This window comes from Phyllostomus hastatus, unplaced genomic scaffold (assembly GCF_019186645.2).
Source record: "Phyllostomus hastatus isolate PE091 unplaced genomic scaffold, TTU_PhHast_1.1 phas_scaffold_317, whole genome shotgun sequence".
Taxonomy (NCBI): domain Eukaryota; kingdom Metazoa; phylum Chordata; class Mammalia; order Chiroptera; family Phyllostomidae; genus Phyllostomus; species Phyllostomus hastatus.
The window spans coordinates 1,534,703-1,556,917 of NW_025334023.1; the positions used below are offsets into that span (position 1 = coordinate 1,534,703).

The following is a 22,215-nucleotide window of genomic DNA, read 5'->3' on the forward strand; positions in this document are numbered from 1 at the left end:
TCACCACTGGGTAAGGGTGTGTATTTCACTCGAGGTAACCTTGCCTAGATAGTCAAACGCACCAGACAATTCCTAAACCATTCTTTTCCAAGTTACATGGTCTTGGAACAGCGTCCATGCATTTTCCCATTTGGCAAAACTAGAATTCCTATTTAAAGTTCAAAAAGCCAGAGGACTGTCATGCCTCCTAATACTAACAGACCTCATTTGCTGACCTTTTTCTACTCTGTACCTGGCCTGGTCACTCCACACAATCAATTTATGTACTTCTTGTAACTACCTTGTAATAGTAGGGGTTATCACTCTTATTTCACAGACAAGGAAACTGAAGCATAGAGGTCACCCAGCTAAAACAGGGGTGGGCAAAAGTAGGTTTACAATTGTAATACAAGTAAACAATATTTAATAAATAATACACAAATTAACGTTGTGTTTTGCTTACTTACAACTGTAAACCTACCCCTCACCCATAAGTGGTTGAGTGAGGATTCGAACCCAGGGCTAACCTGAGTCCTTAATCTTTCTTTCCAGCACATCATGCTGTTACCCTTATTTTGCAAATAAGCAAATTGGATCCCAGAGAAAGGAGCTCAGAGCCTAGAAAGATGTCTGGTCCCAGCATTGGCTCTTATTCTTTTTTTTTTTGCCTACTCAAGGTGAAGGTGTAGTCATACTTTCTGCAGAACTTCCTTTAATAGGGAATGGCCTGAGGCTTTATAGCTAGCACCCAGATAAACTAGCTTAGGTGGAAGCATTTCAAATGTTTGGCCAAAATAAAGTTGGTGGAGTACAATTTGGCACCAGAAGCTCTCCAGATTGATAACCTCCTTCTCTCCACACCTGAAGTATTATCTGACCTTTCCTGGAGTAGGGAGAACAGGAAAAAGGCCCCTGAGTAGCTAACATATAAGTCACATGTGCAAAGTTATCTGCATTTTTCCCATAAGAGAGCCCTTTAAGGCCCAACTCAGAGATTACTCTTAGTCTGGGTCTTATCACTGTAAGTGATCTTGTTTCCAACCTACTGCAGATTAGGAGAAGAAAACAAGAAGGCTGGGGAGGAGGCTTCATAATCAAGCAGATTGATTACAATCAAGTGCCAGCTAGGCAGGGAGGGAAAAGAACAGAACAATAAAAAGCTAAAAAGGAACTCACAGAATACTGCACCTCAAAAGCCCCTAAGGGTACCACTGAATGGCCACATAGGACATTAACTACTGGATATAATGATGAATCTGAGGAAAAGTGATAGTTGGCTCAAGAAAGCAGTAAGGGTGTAATCCATTTTACAAGGAAAAATCATTCATTCAACAAACAACATTTAATGAGAACCAGTGCTTGGTGGTAGCTGCTGGAGATACACTAATGAGTAAGGGAGTCTAATGCAAGAATCAGACCACTGAATAAGTTATGTTTCACAAGTGCAGTTATAGAGTCATATATAGGGTGCTTACCATAAAAAGCTGATGAAGTCAAGAAACACAGCTGGGGCCATTCAGTTCAGAGACAAATGTCACCAGAGTACCAACATCATAGACCAGCTATTAAGAAATCATAGGAGGGCCCCTGCTCGCCTCTGGGGTCTCGTCTCTTATCATCTCCTTTCTAATGCTCTCTTTTGCCTCTGAATTTCTGCAAATACTAGTCCACTGCCTGCAGCATCTACCCCTCTTCCTTGTCTTCAGTCGGCTAACTCCAATTTATTTTTAGGCCTCGGATTAGAAATCACTTCCAGTGATTCCTCCCAAGTCTGAGGTAGTTATTGCTCCTAAGAGCAACCCAGTACCTTAGGCATCTCTGATTACAGCATTCATTACCTTCTTTTTTTTTTTTTTGTTCTTAAGATCATAGGTATTTCTTTTCTTTTTTTTATTATTATTTTTTAATCATTGTTCATATACAGTTTTCTCCTTTTTACATTCATTACATTCTATTGCAATCACCTATTTACTTGACTGTGCTCTCCACTTGGCAAAACGCTCAATGAGGACAGGAAGTGTGACTACCTTCTCCACAGTTGTATCCTCAGTGCCCACAATGGTGTCTAGCCATAAATATGTGCTTGACAAATATTTGTTGAACAAGTGAATACGTAATTCATAAAAAAGCTTTTGATATTACCTTGTTTTTGGAACAATAATAATAATGTCAGCCAATGGTTACCATATTTAGTGGAGACAGTGGAGTGTGGCTGTTAAATAAGTGAGCTTTGGGGCAGGATCAGCCGTGTTTGGATCCCAATTCTGAATTTACTGACCGTGTAATCTTTGGTATCTTAGCTACTTTCTCTGTGCCAAGTTGGTTTGTTCATGAATTTGTTTGTTCCTTCCTCTCTCCTTTTCTTTTTTTAAGATTTTATTTATTTATTTTTAGAGAGAAAGGGAGGGAGAGAAACATCAATGAGTGGTTGCCTCTCATGTGGCCCCCAATGGGGACCTGGCCTGCAACCCAGGCATGTGCTCTGACTGGGAATTGAACCAGCGACCCTTTGGTTCTTTGTAGGCCAGCATTCAATCCACTGAGCGACACCAGCCAGGGCTCTTTAAAAAACAACAAAAAGATTTATTTTTAGAGAGAAGGAAAGGGAGGGAGAAAAAGAGGGAGAGAAACATCGATCGAATGCCTCTCACATGCCCCTAACTGGGGACCTGACCCACAACCCAGGCATATGCCCTGACTGGGAATCAAAGCGGTGACCTTTCTTTTGGTTTGCAGGATGACACCCAACCCACTGAGCCATACCAGTCAGGGCTGTGCCAAGTTTCTTTATCTGTAAATGGAGATGATAATAGTGTTCTCTCAGGGGTATGGCAAGGATTAAATGAGACACTATGAGTAAAGGGGCTTGGAACAGTGCCTGGTGTACAGTACCTCTCAATAAATGTCAGCTATTATCCTTACAGTCTAGTGCTTCCACATATACTCCCTCTGTGAAAGAGGTCCATTTGGGGAATCCTGTATACACTATTCCCCTCAGAAAAGCATAGTTTTTAGTTAAGAACCATCTGTTTAATTCATTGTTACTCAGCAGTTCCTTGTTTGACAGCCTCTTTCCACCTAACCCTTATTAAAATCCTGAAGTACAGGTGTTCCACAGAACACTCTCTGGAACTGAGTAGTGCATTACTATCTGTAAAATATTTTCACTTCTTTCAGAATAATCCTGTGAGGTGTAAGTTTACTCTCTCCACTTTACAGATCAGAGAACTGAAGTTCAGAATGAAGCCACAATCAGCTGGTGGTGGAGCTTAGCCTATTTCATGCTCTTATCAATAACCTCTTTCCCCTCATCACCCAGTGCTAGAAGTTCTGTCCCAGATCTTGCTGAAGTCCCCAGTTCATTAGATTTCATACTCTTTTCTATTCAAAAAGAGTGGAGAAAGGTGGAAAAGTGTGGGGAGAGGAAGAGCATGCACCCTCATACACTCACCCCCCCAACCCCACTGAAGAAAACTATGCAAATCCACGGGCGCCAAAGTGACTCATCCAAGACTGGCTCGCCAGCTGGCCACCACGGTGGTCTTTTGTGGTCCCATGTTTACAGCTGGTCCTCAGCCAGTGAACCGTCTCCTTCCCAACAAAGACATCTACCAGCCTGTCTCCAGCATGGGGTGAGGCAGCTCGGGCTCTTGCTTCCCCTCCAAGCCGGCCATTCCTGCATCTTCAATGGAGGCTGCACCCTCCTGCACAGGAAGATGGCAAAGCATCATTCTGCCATCCTTCTGCCCTCACCTCTGACTTCTGATGTTGTGAAGTCTGTGCCTGCGTGCCATGGCAAGTTTGTGCCTTATACATACTCTGCAGGACAGCAGTGCCAAGGAGTCAGCAGTGGAGAAAGTAGTCCCTGAGGCCCGCCAAGTAGCCCTGGCTACGCCTGAGCACTGCTGAAACTGCAAAAACACCAAAAAAACCCCCCCAAAACAAAAACAACCCAAACCAAAAAACCTCCCCCCAAATCACTGCCTCCCACAATGAGAAAGAGTGATTTAAGGTAAAGGAATCATGCAGTCCTGACTTTTCAGACTATCACTCACTAATAAGCTCTTCTATCTGTAAAATGGGTATGATAAACAATAATTTTGGGAATCGTAAATATTTAAATATTGCGAATCAAATTTGATAATACATTTAAAAAAAAAAACCATTACCACAAACATTTACTAATGCTCCTTTCCCCTTTGGGTTAGACACCAGGGACACAGAGATGAATCCGACACGGCTCCTGTCCTCAGACTGCTAAAAGGTGTATGAGGCTAAATGGGCGGTCTCCAGGTAACAAAAGCTTTATCACTGCTGCCCTGTGCAGAGGAAAGCAACCCTCGGAACAAGTTCCATTCCCGCCGGCTCAGCGCCCACCCACCACTCCCAGGAACCATGCAACCTAATGTGATGGGAAATCTAGCAGTGCTCTGCCCTTCAAGATGTGAGCATGTCTTCATGAGAGGGAACCTCTATGACTAATGTGGCAAACTTGAGAATAACCCCTTACATTTGTGCAGATGTAACAGTTTAGTGAGCACAATGCAATCATTCCCTTAACCTCAAGACAACCTAGGGCAGACAGGTCAAGTATTGTACTATTCTCTCTACTGAAAAAGAGACAGAGGTAAGGAAGTTAGGTGGCCTGCCCAACTCGCACTGCTAGTCGGTGGTGAACTCGCAGCAGACTTTGAGCCTGCCTGGCTCCACCCTCCATACTGCACAGTTTCTGTCAATGTCCACAAGGTCAAGCCTCACATAACCCAGGGTCAGCTAACCTGGACTGAAGCTCAGGGACTAAGCTAAATTTTTATCAAGAGTCTCTGGGAAAAAGGCTCTGAGCTCTCAGGTTCCTCCCACCCAAGTTGTTTTGTATCTATGACCACATTAAATCCTCACTATAAGCCGAGAGACAGCATCGCAGGCTGCTCCCTCAGCCTCTGAGGGCACTGGCTGTCCGCTCTGTTGTATTTGTCTTCAGCCAGAGGAGTGGGCAAGAAGGAGATTTCCCATGCTGGGCCACCATGAGACCATCCCTGGAGAGGGCAAAACCCTTAATATCCTTCCACAGCCTAGATAGCCTGCCTTCCTTTCCAAATCCTACCTGTTCTTTAATACCCAATCCGAGGCCTCCTCTTCCAGGAAGTCTTCTCCCCCAAGCTCTGCCCTAGATATCTGTCATTTCAATTTTGTGTACCCATCTACCAGTTATTTATTGTCTTAAAACACCTCTTGTAATACTTTTGTGCCTTAAAATTTTCCATTCTGTTCTGACTCTCCAGTTAGAACAGAACTCCCATAGGCTCCTCATGGATGACAGTAACTAGTTACATTTTCTGTATGTACTTCATACAGCATCGCTTCAGTTTTTCATGCAGCTTGAAACTTCATCCATCCACCTGCCCACAAGCATACCATCCCTTAGCACCTCAGTACAGAACGTGCTAGGAGAAGCATGTATGCACAGGGTATGCCAGCAGCAAAGATGGGGCACATGTCACGTGGGTCAGGAGGAATCTCCCAGAAGAACTGTCCTAAGGATGAGGGGGAGTTTGTTAGGTGGAGAGGGGAAGAAGGGCAATCCAGGACAGGAAGTGGCATTGGCAAAGGCCAGAGGGTAAAGTCTGCATTACCTTTCCATTCAGGAAAGCAGGAGTCCTTCGGTGAGTCCAGAATGCTGAGTGAAAGTGGGCAGAGCAGTGAGTGGGCAGAGATGAGGTTGCCCAGATAGGCAGAGGCATGACCTTGAGAGGGGTTGGGACTTTAACCTGAAAGCTATGAGTGTTTAATTGTTTTGGTTAACAAATTAAGCAGCATGGGGAACAGTAAGAACAATAAGCCAGGAGACAAAGAGAACTGGGTTTAAAAATGGCTCTTTTACTAACTTGATATGTGTCTCAATCCCTCTGTGCCCCGAATTCCCTATTTTTAAAATGGAGGGGAGTAGTTGTTTTTTTCCATTAGTGGTTCTCAAACTTTTGTGGGAACAGAATCACCTGAATAATTTGTAAAACACTGATTTTGGGGCAGCCACTTCAGCAATTTAAATTCAGCAGGTGGTGCCTGGGAATGCACATTTTAAAAACTCCATTGTATTGTTCCTCCAAGAGACTGAGAAGCACTGGACTAGATGACCTCTGGGGGTCTTTCCCATTCTAATAATGTTCTGCAAAAAAGACAAAAATGATGCAAGGCTAGCCAAACCCACCCCGCCTCCATCTGCGTGGTCCTGCTCCAAGAAGGGAAAGGAAGTCTGGGCACCAGAACATTCTGTCCAAGCCCCAAGTTTAGAAAGTTAGAGCCAAGCTCCCAGAACACCAAGCCTTGCAATGAGACCTCCAATATCTCACCTGTATCTCCTCTCCCTCCAAAACTCTCAGTTGGAATTAGGTCCTTCTACACAATACACTCTAGTCTGTGTCCTTGTTCATCCACCAAACATTTTAAGTACTTTGCATGGGCTTTGCCCTCAAATGCATGCAAATAATGTCAAATAACCTTTCTTTTATAAAATATCTCTGAAATGAAAATATTCATAATTTTGAGCCAGGGACCTGGATTCTAATCCTGGTGACTCTGGAAAATTATTCCATGCTTTGGAGCCTCAAATTTCTCGTTGGTAAAATTGGGACATTAATATCTATTAAATGGGTTGCCGTAAAAATTAGAAATGACGGAGTATAGTGAGAGGAACGGAATAATTGGCACCAAGGAAATGGCAATTTTCAAATTAACATGTCTTCTACTGTCCTGGAACCTGTAATATCCATAATCTTCTGTTTGACTTTAAGAGGCCTCTCCTACCTGGTCCCTGTTAATGTCTCAAAATGGACTTGCAGTTCCTCCCCTCTTGCTGGTTGAGGCCCCCCCAAAGAGGACCCTGGCAATCCTATAATGAATCTTAGTGGGCAGCACTGTGTACTAGAAAGGGCAGACAGCCGAGAGCCAGTCAGACTGGGAAGCAAAACTCACTAACTGTGTGACTCCAATCAAAATCCTAATATCCCTGAGAATTTGCTTCCTCACCAGTAAAATAAATAATATCAACCCAATAAGATTCAATGACAAACCCAGTTAAAAAATGTACACAGGATCTGGTGTAGATATTTTTCCAAAGAAGATATACAAATGGCCAAAAAACACAAAAAGAAGCCCAATATCACTAGCCAACAGGGAAATGCAAATCAAAGCCACGACATACCACTTCATATCCAGTAGGGTGGTGAAGTAAAACAGACAGGCAGTAATGGTTACTGGTAAGGGCACAGAGGAACTGAATCCCTCATACATGGCTGGTGGGAATGTAAAACGGTGCGACTACTTTGGTAAACAGCCTGGCAGTTCCTCAAAAGGTTAGATATGGACTTACTATATGACCCGGCAATTCTACTCCTAGGTATAACCCCCCAAACTGAAAACATTATGTCCTCACAAAAACTTGTGCACATTCATAACAACATTATTCATAATTGCCAAAGTAGAAACTACTGAAATGTCCCTCAACTGATGAATGGATAAATAAAATGTGACATATTCATTAACAGAATATTATTTGACGGTGAAAAAGGAACAAAGTCCTGACACTTGCTACAACACCGATGGACCTTGAACATGTGCTCAGTGAAAGAAGCCAGGCACAAAGGACACATGTTGCATGGTTCCATTTGCAGGGAGTGTCCAGAATGGGCAAATCTACAGAGACAGAAAGCGGATCAGTTAGTGGTTATCTAGGGCTAGGGGGAGTTGAGGTGAAATGAGGAATGATTGATAATGGGTATGGGGTTTCTTTATGGGGTAATAAAAATGTTCTAAAACTAATTGTGGTAACAGCTGCACAACTCTTGTGAACATACTACAAACCACTGAATTATACACTTCAAATGACTGCACTATATAGCATGCAAATTAAATTTCAATAAAGCTGTTATATGAAAAAAATGTATGTTAAGGGTCTGAGAACATTGCTTGGCATGTAGTAAGGACTTAATAAGTGGCAATAAATTTATTATGCCCTGCCCTCTTCCTGATGCCCCTTGAACCCTGACCGGAACCACCGCTAACACGAACACTGCAGAGTATGCAGGCTCATCGCAGGGAGCTCACTTCAGACTCAGTGGAGGGTCACAGGTGAGTCCTGGAGGCAGTATCCCAGCACTAGGAGTCTTCCTCTAGTACTCAGATATTTAAATATGTGGAGTAATAAGAAAACAATGGCCTATATTTATTGAATGCTTATTATGTGCCAGGTATTATGCTAGGAACCTCACAACTACTGATATTTTCCTCACAAGAACCATACTAGGCTGTTGTCATTACTCTTGTTAATGAAGAAACCAGGATTTAGGAGATTAGGCAGCTCGTTTCAGGTCACATCAACAGTGACCAAGCTCGTCTGTTCAATCCCAAGGCTTGTACTATTTTCTCTCTATGGCTTCACTGTTCTTTCCTTTTATTTATCTATGTTTTACCTGTCCTCTACAATTCAAGCATCCTGATTTTCACTGATCTACATTTCCTCTATACATTCCAGTGATATCTAGTCTACATGAAATTACTCAACATTTTCTTTCACATAGTATTACGTGTTCTTAGAGTGCTTCATGTGTATACCCTTGAACATGGTAGGTGCTCAACAAATACTTCTTTAGTGAACCGTGGTTAGGCTGTCTCCCCAAGTAGCAAATAGATTCTTGAAGGAGAGATACTGTGTCCTACGGATCTCTTTGTCCTTCATGCAGAGAAGGCACTCATCTAGGTTATCTAGGCTGGCTTAAAGGTAGAAGACCAGACCTTTCTTGAAAATGGTTCTCAAAGATGCCATGCTCTCTGCTAATGGACAGGAAGGTTTCTACCTAAATGCACGCTGATATGACAGCTGCCACAATACAATCTAACAAAATGGTTTTCAATGAGGTTAAAGACAACTAAGTGCCACTAGAGCCATCTTATGGGAAAAAACAAACAAACAAAAAAAACAACCACACAAACTTTTGGCCAGCCCAATAACTAAAAACAGGATCCTGCTCACCTCATTATTACCTTATCATAGTGTAGCATTGGAGCTGGCACATAGTAGGAGTTCAGAAAAGATTGTTGATGAGTTAAAAAGAAGACTGGGTCAGCACTTACTCTACTGGACATACAAGCACAGCCTTCCCATAAGAACCCTAAGCCCATCTTCTCTCATTCCCATGGAAGGGAAGGAGGAGAGCAGGAAGACTGACCTAGAACTTTAAGGGAAGGCTGTTGTCCCTGCCTGTGGACCTGGACAACCAATGTGGCATCCCTTCTGACCCAAGACCCCTGCTTGGACCACAGACTCAGGTGGAGCATTCAGAACCCATGTTTCACCTTCACACTATTCAATTCAAAGATGTTCAAATTTCCAATTGTTTTATCAATGTCAATTTTATAGTTTGTTTGAATTGAGATCTAAATCAGATTCACACATTGCTACTGATATGTCTCAAACATGGTAAAAATAATATGGGAGGTGGTGGGGAAGCGGATGGGGAGTATAGAGAAAACAATGTCAGCCATGTGTTAACTGTTGGGGGGCATGATGATACATGGGAGTTTTTTATACCATTCTATTTTAAAAAACAAAGGCAAACTTTTCAGAATTGGTGACTCTGCTTTCTATAAACCCAACAACAACACTTCGTCTGAGCCTCTTCTATTTCCCTCCTCTCCTAACTCTCAGAGTAGTAGCATGCTAGGAGGTAACTAGAGTCCCTCTGATATGTCCTACAATTACTCTAGGCTCACACTCTCCCCAGTATCCCTACCCTGCCCCCATCCTAACCAAAGCAGTATGCTGCCAGCTCCAGGGATCCTCTAGGCAGGACTGGCAACAAGAGGAAGGAAACTGCTCTTTTTGCCTCTCGGGCAGCTATGCTACTTGGTTGGCCAAACTTGGTCCCTTTGTGCTCTCATCCCTACACCTGCTTACCTCTCCTCTGCCTTTCCTTCAAGATGTTAAAAATTCGCAATAAAAAACAAATACAAAATGCTGTAATTAATAGCCAATTCCAAGCCAACCCAGCATCTCTACTAATAAACCTCAACACTTGCAAAAAGAACAATAAATTCTGCCCCTCTCTGGTTCTGAGGTGGTCTCTTTTATACACTCCGTGTGTGTGTGTATGTATGTGGCTAAGTGTGTCTACATATATATTTATTTTCCTTTATTTCCTATCCAGGGAGGGGCAGAATAATGAACTGCGTGCGTCAGGGAAGATGAATCTGAGATACTAGGGAGCAGTGCAGTAAAAAGATTAAAGTGTTATTATTGTTGGTTTTTTTTTCCCCCATGGTCCATTGTGACAGCTCGACCGTCATCTGTAAAAAATGTCTCAGCGAGAGATAATCATCGGAAACTCAATAAAGCGTCAGGGGGAGCCTCAGCCCCCATCAATCACTGGGTGCCTGGAAAATTTCAGCCCTCTGTCTCCCTTCCTGCTATCCATATAAATGTCTCTAATATATTTTGTGTGGTGTGTGGGACCCATCCCTGATTTGGAACTTTTGATGAAAAAATATTTATACACAAAATATGTAAATTAGTTAAAAATCACAAGACTAGTTCTTTGCTAACCCATCCCATGTTTTCTTATTTTTATAAATGCATCAAATTTATTCTTTTTAATAAAACATGTCAACTAGTCTATCTCCCTCTCCTAGTCAAATACATATACAGGTATGGAGGGCTAGAAGGATGAACACAATTAACCTACTGGCTGATACACTTAATCTTGAAGTTGACCAAAAAGCCTGATGGACTGACAGTATGCTGTCCATCCTGGTGACTCCATAGTGGCCAGCACTGCTAAGAAATGACAAGGAGAACCACTGGCCGTAGAGGTGCAACAAGGCCCTGACAATTATGAGGAAGAGTAAGGGACATTATAAAAAATAGTAACTTGCCCGAACAGTTTTTGGCCTGACAGATTCCCAAGCTTTTTAAGACTCTGGACAAGCTGGAGGTTCTGAGCACACGTGGGGAGCACAGAGACTGATATGGTTTGATATGGTTGCTGGGTTCTCTACAAGGGCAGGAGACAGTTCCACTGGTATTTGGCATAATCTCTGCCTCAATGAACTTTAGTGCCTGCACCACAGGGCTGTAGCACACAGTATCAATAAAATTGCCAGCTGCTACTATGGCTATCACCACCATCAGCACCTTATTATCACTGCACCCTGCTTCTCCACCCTGGAAGGAATCAGTTCCCACGGTGCCCTATCCTTTAGGACCTTCAAGGCTTCTCTCTGTCTAAAGCATATAAAGTCAAAGCATTTGAATAGACCCCAGTTGATTAATTGCTCATAACTCTCTAATATGAATCTTTTGCTGTGCAGATGCTTCACCCTAAAAAGTTCATTTTTTGTTTGCTATCTCTGAATGTTTTGAACATAACACACCCCTTCTCTGCTCACACCCAAATGCACCCACCTACAGGCCCTCCATAAAACCTTCTAATACTTCAAGGCTCAAGCACCATTTTATTTCTTTGACTGTTTGAGCCAGAGATTGTCTTCTCTGAGTTCTGATAGTTCTTGTTATCTGTACCTCTGACTGGATCCTTACTGAAGATTGTCTTGGTAGTGTATTCAATCTTAATTATTATTAATTACTATTTTTGCTAGTACCTTACATCTGCATGATGCCTTATATTTTCTCAAGTTAGTTCTTTCGTAAGTACTTCAATTTATGTTCATATTAAACCTATAGTACATGGAATATTCTCAGATGAGATAATCAAGGTTCAGATGGATAAAGAGAATCATCCAAGGTCACACAGTTAGGTGACAGACAGCCATACCTTGCACTCTAAATAATGTTTTGCTCTTTGTTGGTAATGGTTTGTTATCGCTGAAAAGCATTTGGAAGGCTGTGCCAAAGACTCTGAAGTTCCATGACAGTATGATGAGGATAATGATGAGGATATAAAAACAGAAACTTACGTTAATGATTCTTTCTGTGTTCTGGTTTTAGGGATAAATATACTATCTCTAACTCTCAATAATCTTTATTTTACAAAAAGGAGACAGAACCTCTGAGAGGTGCTGAATTGGCTCCAGGTGTCAGGGCTACTGTGCTCTACACACCCAGAGTACAAGGCATAAGCACACAGCCTCTCTGGGGTGAAGCTGAGTGGCAAAATAAGGTCTCTTTCAGGGAGAAGGAGCTCCAGATGAGGTTTTTAAAGCAGTTCAAGCACAAGGCCACAATTACCACCTGTAGTCTAGCACGTGCTACTCCAAGAGTGAGGGTCTGTTAGTAATGCAAAATCTCAGGTCTTACCCCAGACCTACTAAATCAGAATTTCTGGGAGAGGAGCCCAGGAATCTGTTTTACTCTCTAGGCAACTCTTATTTCCTTAGAAGCCTTATTACTCCCATCTGAGTTTGTGCTCTCCCAGGGCATATACCTCTTTGCTGTGACTGGGTAGGGCTGGGCACACAGTGGGCGCTGGGTGGTTAACTTATACCAAATAGATGAGCTAGGATGAGACCACCCCTTGGCATGTCCTGGGGTGGGTGAGAAATATGAGAGAGCAGTTCCATCACCACCAGTGGGGACTCCCAGCCATCTCCTGAATTCCAGGGCACTTGTCCGCTGGTTTGTGATGCGCCAGCTTGCACTGTCCTGTCCCCCAGCTGAAGACAGAGATGGGGAGGTCAGCTGCAGCAGGTGAGGACCTGCAGCCCCTGGAGCTGTAGGAAGGGGGCCACATGGGCTGATAGCGATGACTATGGCAGGTCCAGCCTGGAAAGCCAGGGCCTTTTCCCTCGGAAGGGCCCTATGCCAACCCAGCTTCTGCACAACTCATCTTTATTCAGCTGCCATTTGGAGCTGAGACGAGAAGCTGATTTATAGTCTTCTCTGGCCACGTTTCTGCCGTGTTTTATTGTTTTAATTGTACATATGAGAGGCGCTCAGAGTGCTCGCTTGCATTTCTGACAGCCCCAGACACCCAATGTTTATAACAGTTACTTATAAGCAGCCAGAGGCATCCCTGGCTGGGCAACTTGTTTTCTGTTACCACTTATTTACTGCCACCTCTACCTGAGGACTGGGGCCCGCCACCCATCAGCCAGCCACAAGTGGAGCTCTCCTGGAGTGGGCATGGGTGGGATTCAAGGCACTGAGTAGGATGTGGGCAGGATCAGGGAACGAGCTGGTAGAGCAGCAGCCGTGATCTTCATGCTCCTTTCCACATGTGTCCCCTCAGTGTGCCTTTGCTCAAGCTGTGTCCCCTGCTTAGAATCTTCTTTTCTCCTCCCTCCTCTTTATCCTTCAAAGCCCAGGTAAAATCCTACTTAAGTATATTACTTTCTCTGATGGTGAGCACAGAGTTTCTAGAACCTTAAAAATCACATGCTGATATGGACCTTGGAGGCCATATAATCCAACATCCTAGGGCAAGAATACTCTTTACAGAATCCCTGAAGGACAGACATCTAGCCTCTGTCAGTGCCCCTCGAGTGGTGAGTTGCTCAATACCTCTAAAGCAGGTACTGAGACTGCCTTACACTAAGTCAAAACCTACCTGCATAAAGAAATACTTCATTAGCCCTGGTTAGTGTGGCTCAGTGGACCAAGTGCCAGCCTGTGAACCAAAGGGTCTCCAGTTCAATTCTCAGTCAGGACACATGTCTGGGCTGCAGGCCAGGTCCCCAGTGGGGGTCGCACAAAAGGCAACTACGCACTAATGTTTCTCTCCCTCTTTCTCCCTCCCTTTCCCTCTAAAAATAAATAAAATCTTCAAAAAAAATTCTTCATCAAAGGTTGCTATGTTCAAGAGAAAACTGAAATTCACTTGCTGAAGATCACACAGGTAGTGATAGCTTAGAGGAACATGACTGCCTGGCACCAACGCCTGACCTTTCTCCATGATACCGTCATGCCTCTGAACGTGCCACTCTGAGGGCTGGAGAGGATGGACAGAGTGAACAGCCAGGCCAACCAGGTTTCCACCCCAAACATTTCTGCACTGCCTGCTCTGGCAAACCTACCCAGAAACACAAACACTGACAAGAGTGGGAGATACTGTGATATGCCGAGCTGAGCAGGCTCCTTTTACTTTTTCTTTTTTTCCCCCCACCGTTCAAAGTTTATTTGGTGTTTTAGTTGGTATGACACTTGGATAGTTGGCTGTGTTATTTATATGCAGACTTTTCTTCTTATGTCATATGGCAATGTACACTAATCTGATTCATACAGTAAACAAATTAAGATCCTTAAGAACAGTTATGCACAAGACATGCAACACTGGTATTTATACATTGGATCCTAGGATGTGAATGACTGGAGAAAAAAAGTTGGACTAGGCACGTTGGGTAAAGGAACCACAAGTTACGTAACACACAGTGAACACACATCTGGTTCGAAGGGCAACTGTGGTGTGTTCAACGCTGGCAGTGGTGCCTTTGAGAGGTGGAACTGCTTCACACGAACCAGGTTAGGGCTGCACAAGGTAAGTACCATCCAGTATCAGGACAGAGATGCAGGGCTTTATGAGCCATCACTATTTCTATCTTTAGGAAACTGATGTTTTTAGCCACAGATCAGATCGAAGGGACAACATGCCAACCTCTAACTAAAATCCAGTTGGCCTACACAGTGAGGTGGTACGACATTAGAAGACCTCACAACTGCAGCTCTTTCTGGATCCCCACAGTGTATCTGCACTCTCCTTCAGACGGGCCTCTCCCTCAGGTGTCAGAGTCACCTTCACAACATCTGAGATTCCATTCTGCCCCAAGATGCAAGGAATACCAGGCAGATGATTTTTTTTTATTCCATAGAGACCCCTGATTGTGGTGAAAACTGGATGCACCCGCCTAAGATTCTTCATTATACTTTCTGCTCAATCTGCTCAGATAGTCCAGTGGCCCAGGGTGTGTAGCGTTTCAGTCTGATCACCTCATAAGCACTGTCAACCACCTGTTTGTGAACTCTACATCAGTGCCTAAATCAGGGTGCAGAATCTTTAGGGAAAAACTGGCAACATTCATGCCACTCCACACATGCACACGAGAGTCTCCATGCTCCTCAAGGACCCACCCATGACAGCTTAATGGGTGAACTGCCAGCCTTTCCCCCATTAGGCAATGGAACTGGGCTGAACCCAGATTGCAACCACTTCCAATAACATGGTTTTGGGGAAAGCCACTTATTTTCCAAGTGATGTAGGTCAAGATATAGACTGGATTGGCAACATTAAGCAATTTGCAGTTGGGACTATATTTTACATTAAGAATGATGAATTTAAAGATGTTCACACTGGATCAAATTAAGACATCTTTCTCCTTGTTGTTGACGTGCCCCAGATGTGGTAATAACCAGTTTGGAATTTGCAGTCACATTATAGTCTTTGCCAGAGATAATTTTTGGTGTTCTAAAAAAAAGGGTACCATGTTGGAGATCCATCATCTTTCCCTTTAATTTGTCCATGACATCAACAAGAGCAAGTTCATCTGCCAAGTCCTTCATTAAGATACTAATGGCACAAACCATGCCAACAGCATCAACCCCAACTGTAATCTTATTCTGGGAGCTTTGTTCTTCCTTAAGAAGATTCACAATCAGCTGATCCTTGAGAGTTACCATATTGGACTTAGAACCAAAAGGGATTGGGTGTGCATGGAAGGTAGGCATTGGTGGCACACGGTGTTGGAACTGGACTTGGCCACAGCTGCTCCAGTACCAGGCTCATTAATAAGGAGCAATGGCCATATGCAAAACAGAAGCATATCAATAGAAATGGGGCAACAAATTACAAAGTCTCAGCAAGGAGGGCACATAAGTTTCTTCCCTCTCCAGGCAGTGACTGTTCTGAGCAGGTAGAACAGATACACAATCTCTTTGTGAGAATACAAGGCAACTTCTCCAATGCCCCTTGGTCTACTTGTCAGAATCCTCTTTCCTCTTCATACCTTAAACGAGGATGAGTGAGGGAAGTACCCTCTTATCCCCCTCTTACTTTAACTTCTTTCCTTAGGCAGGTTCAATCACACCCAGTTTTAACTTCCAAGCAAATACCGGTGACTCCTAAATTCCTATCTCCTGCAGACTTCTCCTTTGAACTCCAGAACCATGCAGACACTATTCACCCAAATCGGAAATTGAGGTGTCTCCATGGGGGCTTCCTTTTCCATCAATTTGTACAGTCTACTGAGAACTGAACCCCGCCCCCCCGCCCACTATTTTTCTAACATCTATTTTCTCCATTCCCAAAGATCACTTCAGAAATCACCATAAATGATAGGTGCATTTTGGGTTAGAGAAACATAGCTTCTCATCCAATTCTCAAAGGGAGCACATCATCCCCTAAAGGTCAAGAGTCACTGCTAATCTCTCTCCTCCAATTCATCTACCGTCTTGTCAGAATGGTCCATCTAAAATGCAAATGTAAACTGAGCATAATCCTACTTAGAATCCTTTGATGGTTTTCAGAAAACAATGTGATTTCCCTAGAACTGCTTTACAAAATCCTTCCCATGTGGAACCCCAATTCCCTCTCCACTCTTATTTCTTGCTATTCTTCTCAGCACTGTGGCAGATAATGCTACCTTCTGTCACCTACCCACCCCATGTCTTTGTATGGGTTGCGTCTTCTGCCTGGAAGGTTCATCTCTCTTAGTCTACTTGGTAACTTCTGAGTCATCTTTAAAATTCAATTCAAAGTCACTTATCTTGGGATACTTTCCAGATACCAGCCTATTGTGAGGAAGAGCTTATCACTAACTATATCAGGGTTACGTACACCCTTTGTACACCTACCTTTGCATTACCACTCTGCACTGTGGTGCCTTGTTCATAGATCTGTCTTACCTGACTAGGAGCATTGATGAAGGGCTAGACCATGTAAATTCATTTTTGTATTCCCAGCATCTGGCACAGTGCCTGATACTCAGTAAATGCATGCTGAATTACAAATAAGTAAAACTAATAAGCAATTACAACTGTAGAACACTTTACAATTCACACATCACATACTTTTATCTCTTGATCTGCACAATACTAACTAGGTAGACAAGGGATATACATTACTGGGTTTTAGGGAAGTTTTGCCAAGGTCACAAACTACAACGTAACCATCTCCCTTCAGCACTTAGCACAGGCTGAGGCCCACAAATATATCTATTAGAAATGTGATGGACTTCAGTACTGACTCTATGCTCCAAAGATGAAGGACTGTCCAACCTGACTGAGCATGTGACTTTCCTATGAATTTGCCTAGACACACTCTGGGCAGCAGAGTTGCACCTCTTGTTCTACTCTACCCTCCTCACACATTCTCATAAATCAGATAACTTCCCATGAAAAAGCCAGTCCAATCCAAAGAAAAGAGAGTAACAGGATTCTCTTGTTTCTGTCTACTTCATCCATGAGAAAGATCAAGAGCTGGGTACTGTGCTGTGAGTGCAGTAGGCAATCAATAAGTATTGGTTGTATGGATCAACTGATGGGATATCTATAAATGGAAAAAGAAAAGAAAAATATAGCTAAGAAGGAGCGGAAGGCTTAGTCTGCTAAGGGGAGAAGAAAGCTCTAGTGAGATGATACTAAAGGACTGGCACTCTCTAGCCATAGAGCCTATGAATTTGGAGAGCAGAACACATCCAAACTGATATACCAGGGAAAAGCAGATGAGCTGCCAGAAAACTGTGGTACACAAAGGAAGTCTGGAATTCTTTTAAAGAACTGCAGAGAGAGGAAGATCTTGCAAGCTACAGAACAATGAGTTTATCAGTGATTTCTGACAAAAATTTCTAGAATTTTTTTGAACAATTCTTAAATACTTAGGCACTAGTGTGGGTTCCCTCGGGAGGACACCAGACCTTGCCAGAATAACCCAACATCCTTTTGGGAAAGGGTTCCTGGGCAAGAAAGTATGACAAATGCTAAACATAGTTTTATTTTAGCAAGAAAGCTGAGAAAAGCTCTTAAAATTTTGTGGATATGATAAAGAAATGAAGGATAGAAAAGAATTAAGTTTGGCAGATTTACAGTTGTGAATGTTAAATAATGCTTCAAAATCGTCTTGATCATGTGCTGTGCAGCTCTACACTTTCACAGAATCCTTATAAACATTTTAATCAAACACTAGCACGTGCTCTGACTGCTGTGGCTCAGGTGGTTTGGGCATTGTCCTGCAAACTGAAAGGTTGCCAGTTTGATTCCCAGTCAGGGTGCATTCCTAGGTTGTGGGTTCAGTCCCTGGTTGGGGTGCGTACAAGGCAACCAATCAATGTTTCTCTCTCACATCAATTTTTTCTCCCTTTCTTTCTTCCTCCTTTCCCTTCTCTCTAAAAATAAATAATATCTTGAAAGAAAAAAGACTGGCATGTAAAGTACATGATGGCAGGGATTCTGTCTAAATCAAGTGTCCACAACAATAACTGCTAGACATGTGATCAGTAAGAATTTTTTTGATTAATTTTGAATAAACAAATGAATCCATAGAAAGTCTATTCACTAAATTTGTAGGCCATACAAAATAAGCAGAGACTCTTAATATTTTTGTTGTCTATTTACCTACCTACACTTACTTACTTACTTACCTAGAACATATGAGGCCAACATAAGAGTTGGAAAGATTCAGGAGATGGCCAAAAAAGGAAGGAATGAAGCACACATTATTCTAGGCACTGTTGAGTTATACAAGATCCCTGTCATCATGTACTTTATGTGCTAATCTTCAATTCCAATGGGAGGAAGGAAAGAGGAAAGGGAGGAAGGGAGAGAAGGGAGAAAGAGAAGGGAGAAAGGGAGGGAAGGAAGGGATGAAGGGAAGAAGTGAAGGAGAAAATATCTAGAACAAGTACACTACAGACTATGGGTCAAATCCAGCCTGTCATCTGTTTTTGTAAACAAAGTATTACTGGAAGCACATTCAACTGTGCATTGTTTACGACTGCTTCTGCGCCACAATGGCCAAGCCCAGTAGTCACAACTGAGACTGAAGAGCTCACAAAGCTTAAAATGCTAATTATCTGTTTTCAGAAAAAGTTTGCTGATCAGTGATCTAGAATATTGACTATAAGCATCAACCTGGACAGAATTATTAGAACATAAGGGTACAAAACTTGAATGCAGGGGTGGAGGTGGGGCAACAGCAGAGGTTGGACTATATGGCTTCTCAGCTCTGAGAGTCTATGAAATAAAAAATGCTTACTGAGTCCTGCTGGGATCCTGAGAACAGGTGAGAAGGCACTCAAATAGCCCTTTCCCTTCTTGGCCCTGCCTTCTCAGCAAATGCTCCTCGTTGCTTTTTGGTAAGAGCATCTGAACAGAAGACAGCTGAGGCAAGCAGCAAAGCTGTGTGTGAGTGAGGAGAGGACAGCTTATAAGCTGAGTCTCCTCATATCAGACTGCAAATACAGTGCAAGTTTGGTACTCATGAAATTCTCCTGTTTGAAACATAAAGTTACATAATTCCTCCAGTTCAGTGGGAATTCCAAGGAGGCATAGGTCATGGCCTGCACATGGACCTGTCAGCTGAGGAGGAAAGAAAAGATGTGGGCAGATGAGAGTTCAAATAACCACAAAAAGGCCAAGATTTACAGAATATTCAAAACAGCAGCTGAAAGCATGTTGTAATTATTGCCAAGGACAGTACAGGCTTTGTGGAGGAACCAGCTGCAGCAATGGAGCCTGAAAGAAGAAGTGGCTGTAGAGAAGCGAAGAGGGGAAGGGCAACTTTACACTGCATTTGGGCAGTAGCACTCTGATGCTCTTGACATTCCTCTCCCGTTGCCAGTTTGAGAAAACTTGCTGGAGCAGCAATGACACCTCCACCTGCTGGGCTACCACACTTGCATCAGTCTGGCAGCCTCCCTGACAGCTCTTGCTCCCCTTGGTTGAACTTCCCTCCAGGTCAATGTTCTGTCCCTCAGGTGGTCAGCATAGTTGTCGGTCCCCCTGGCCTCACTGCCAACCCCAAAGCAGACACTGCTTGGCTGCTCTGTTGCTAGAAACAGAAAAGAATCTCAGCCTCTGCAAGTGTTCCAGGATAATGGGCAGGAAGGGGGCCAGTCTAGAGAAGCAAAGCTCAAATGTAAAATACTCATTTCTGTCTGCAGCCAAAGCAACCTGCCTTTTCCTCAACCCCACTCTGACGAACTACTCACTAGAGGCAACACAGACTGACTTGCCCAGATAACCTCTAACAGACATGTGACCAAGCCCTGGCAGAGGTGCACACCACCACTTTCTTTTGGAGAAGCCCAACCAACCACCTACACAACACCCTGGGGAGACACTGATGACCACCCCATTTTATAAGCATAGACATCAAGGCACAGAGAAGGTCCACTATTTGTCCTGGGTAACACCGTGAGTTGAAGGGCCAGTCCCAGAGATAGGATTGTATTTTACATATAGGAAGAGGAAAAAAAGCAGTATTCAGAGCAGTGCTGAGGAATTTCTGAGGTTGAGGAAACCGGTGAGGCTGCTTTCTAGTTCTGGGGCAGAGATGGGACAGGGTAAGTTTGCAGCAAGAAGAAAAGGAACAAATCCACATTCCATGCAGTTGCCTTAATTATTTTATGGAAACCTGCTCCACTGTCCTCTCATCTGTGGCTCCACAGGCTGAGGTGCTTTTGCGAGAACACCAGTAGGAAGGTTCCCCTCACTCTCACCCCATTCATAAAGTCAGGCCTCTAATTTATTCCCCAAGACCTCTTAAAAAAAGATTTTATTTATTTATTTTTAGAAAGAAGGGAAGGGAGAGAAACACCAATGTGCGAGAGAAACATCCATCAGTTGGCTCTCGCACACCTCCGACTGAGGACCTGACCCACAACCCAGGCATGTGCCCTGACTGGAAATTAAACCAGGGACCTTTTGATTCATTGGCCAGCACTCAATCCACTGAGCCACACCAGCCAGGACTATTCCCCAAGACTTCTGAAGTGACATAAATTATAGAAGCCCAAAGGGCTGCGAAGGGCATCTGCTCCATGAGTCCTCTGGGAGATAAGGGATTTGTAGGTCTCTCTGAGTTGCTGGTAGAGCTAGCACAGAGCAAGGCTGCCTGGAAGTCACAGGGAGTAGAGTGCTCAGAACAGCAGGGTAGCCCGGACTTACCTTCCAAAGAATGGATTCCCTGCTCCTTGGCGGTCTTGTAAACACTGCTGAAATTATCCCCAAGGTTTGGGTCAGCACCAGCAGCAAGCAGGACCTGCACCACACTTGAAGAAATCAGAAAGACAGAGGTGTCAGAAGCAGGGGAGGCCCAAGAAGTAGACACCCAAATTTTGAAGCACGTCTGAGGACTGGATGTGCCTCTACTCATAGGTGGTACCATGGAAAGAACATTAACTCTGCAAGAGTCAAAGGCAGGAGTAGAAAAGCTGGGTCTGAAACTTCCTGGCTGAGAGGCTCTGGACAGTATCTAAGACCTCTCTAAGGCTTGGTTTCCACAACTATAAAAGACAAAGTGTTTATTCAACAATTATTTATCCAGTGCTATGCTCTAGTCAGTATTGCAGGTGCCAGGGTCTATGCCCTCATGGAGTTTACAGTCTTCTGGAAAGGACAACAATTTAGCATGAAATTACAGTGAAGTGTGATAAAGACTATGATGAAAGAAGTACCATTTTCAGTGGGAAACTGAGAGGACATCAAGAAGGGCCTTCCAGTGGTATTTAAGGTACTGAAAACTTGAAGGCTGAATAGCCAGATCTGGGATGGTAAAGTGGGAGGACTCAATGCATTTATAAATCCTAGAGGGAAGAGAGTGTAGCTGCGCCTGAAGAAAGCAGAGTTGGAGGAGAGAGTGTAAGGGGAGACCAGTGGGAGATGAGGTAGGCCACTGAAGGGCTTAAAGGGGCAGTGACATGACAACATATGTTTTTCCTCCCTACTTCAAAAGATGCACATATTTAAAAAAATGAAACTATATTGAAATATTAAATTAAAAATGAAAGTCTCCCCTTATATCCATCTTCTTAATCTAAATTCCAATGGTAACCACTATTTATAGTTTGGTGTGTTTTCTTCCAAGCCTTTGCTTTTGGGAGAATCACTCCAGTGCCTGTGTGAAAATGGACTGGAGGGAGTAGGACCAGAGGCAGGAGCCTCCACAGGTTGTTGAGAGGTTATATTAAGTAAACTTATAAAGCATGGAGCATAGTGCCTGACCCAGGAAGTGTTCTGTATATGTTAGCTTCCCTTCTATTACGTAGTATTCCTGCTAATGCTTTCTTTTTTCCTAAAAA

The 22,215-nt window shown here is 43.4% G+C and overlaps 1 protein-coding gene and 1 pseudogene across 2 annotated transcripts in view; both read right to left on the bottom strand.

Moving 5' to 3' along the window:
• CLPB (caseinolytic mitochondrial matrix peptidase chaperone subunit B) overlaps window positions 1–22,215 on the bottom strand; it is a 138,702-nt gene that overhangs the window by 69,274 nt on the left and 47,213 nt on the right. For both annotated transcript variants that reach the window (XM_045818021.1, XM_045818020.1), the window contains exon 4: window positions 21,083–21,186. In XM_045818021.1, coding sequence (XP_045673977.1) covers window positions 21,083–21,186 — 104 coding nt within the window. The remainder of the gene's footprint in view (window positions 1–21,082; window positions 21,187–22,215) is intronic.
• On the bottom strand, window positions 14,625–15,598 carry LOC123805292 (annotated as a pseudogene).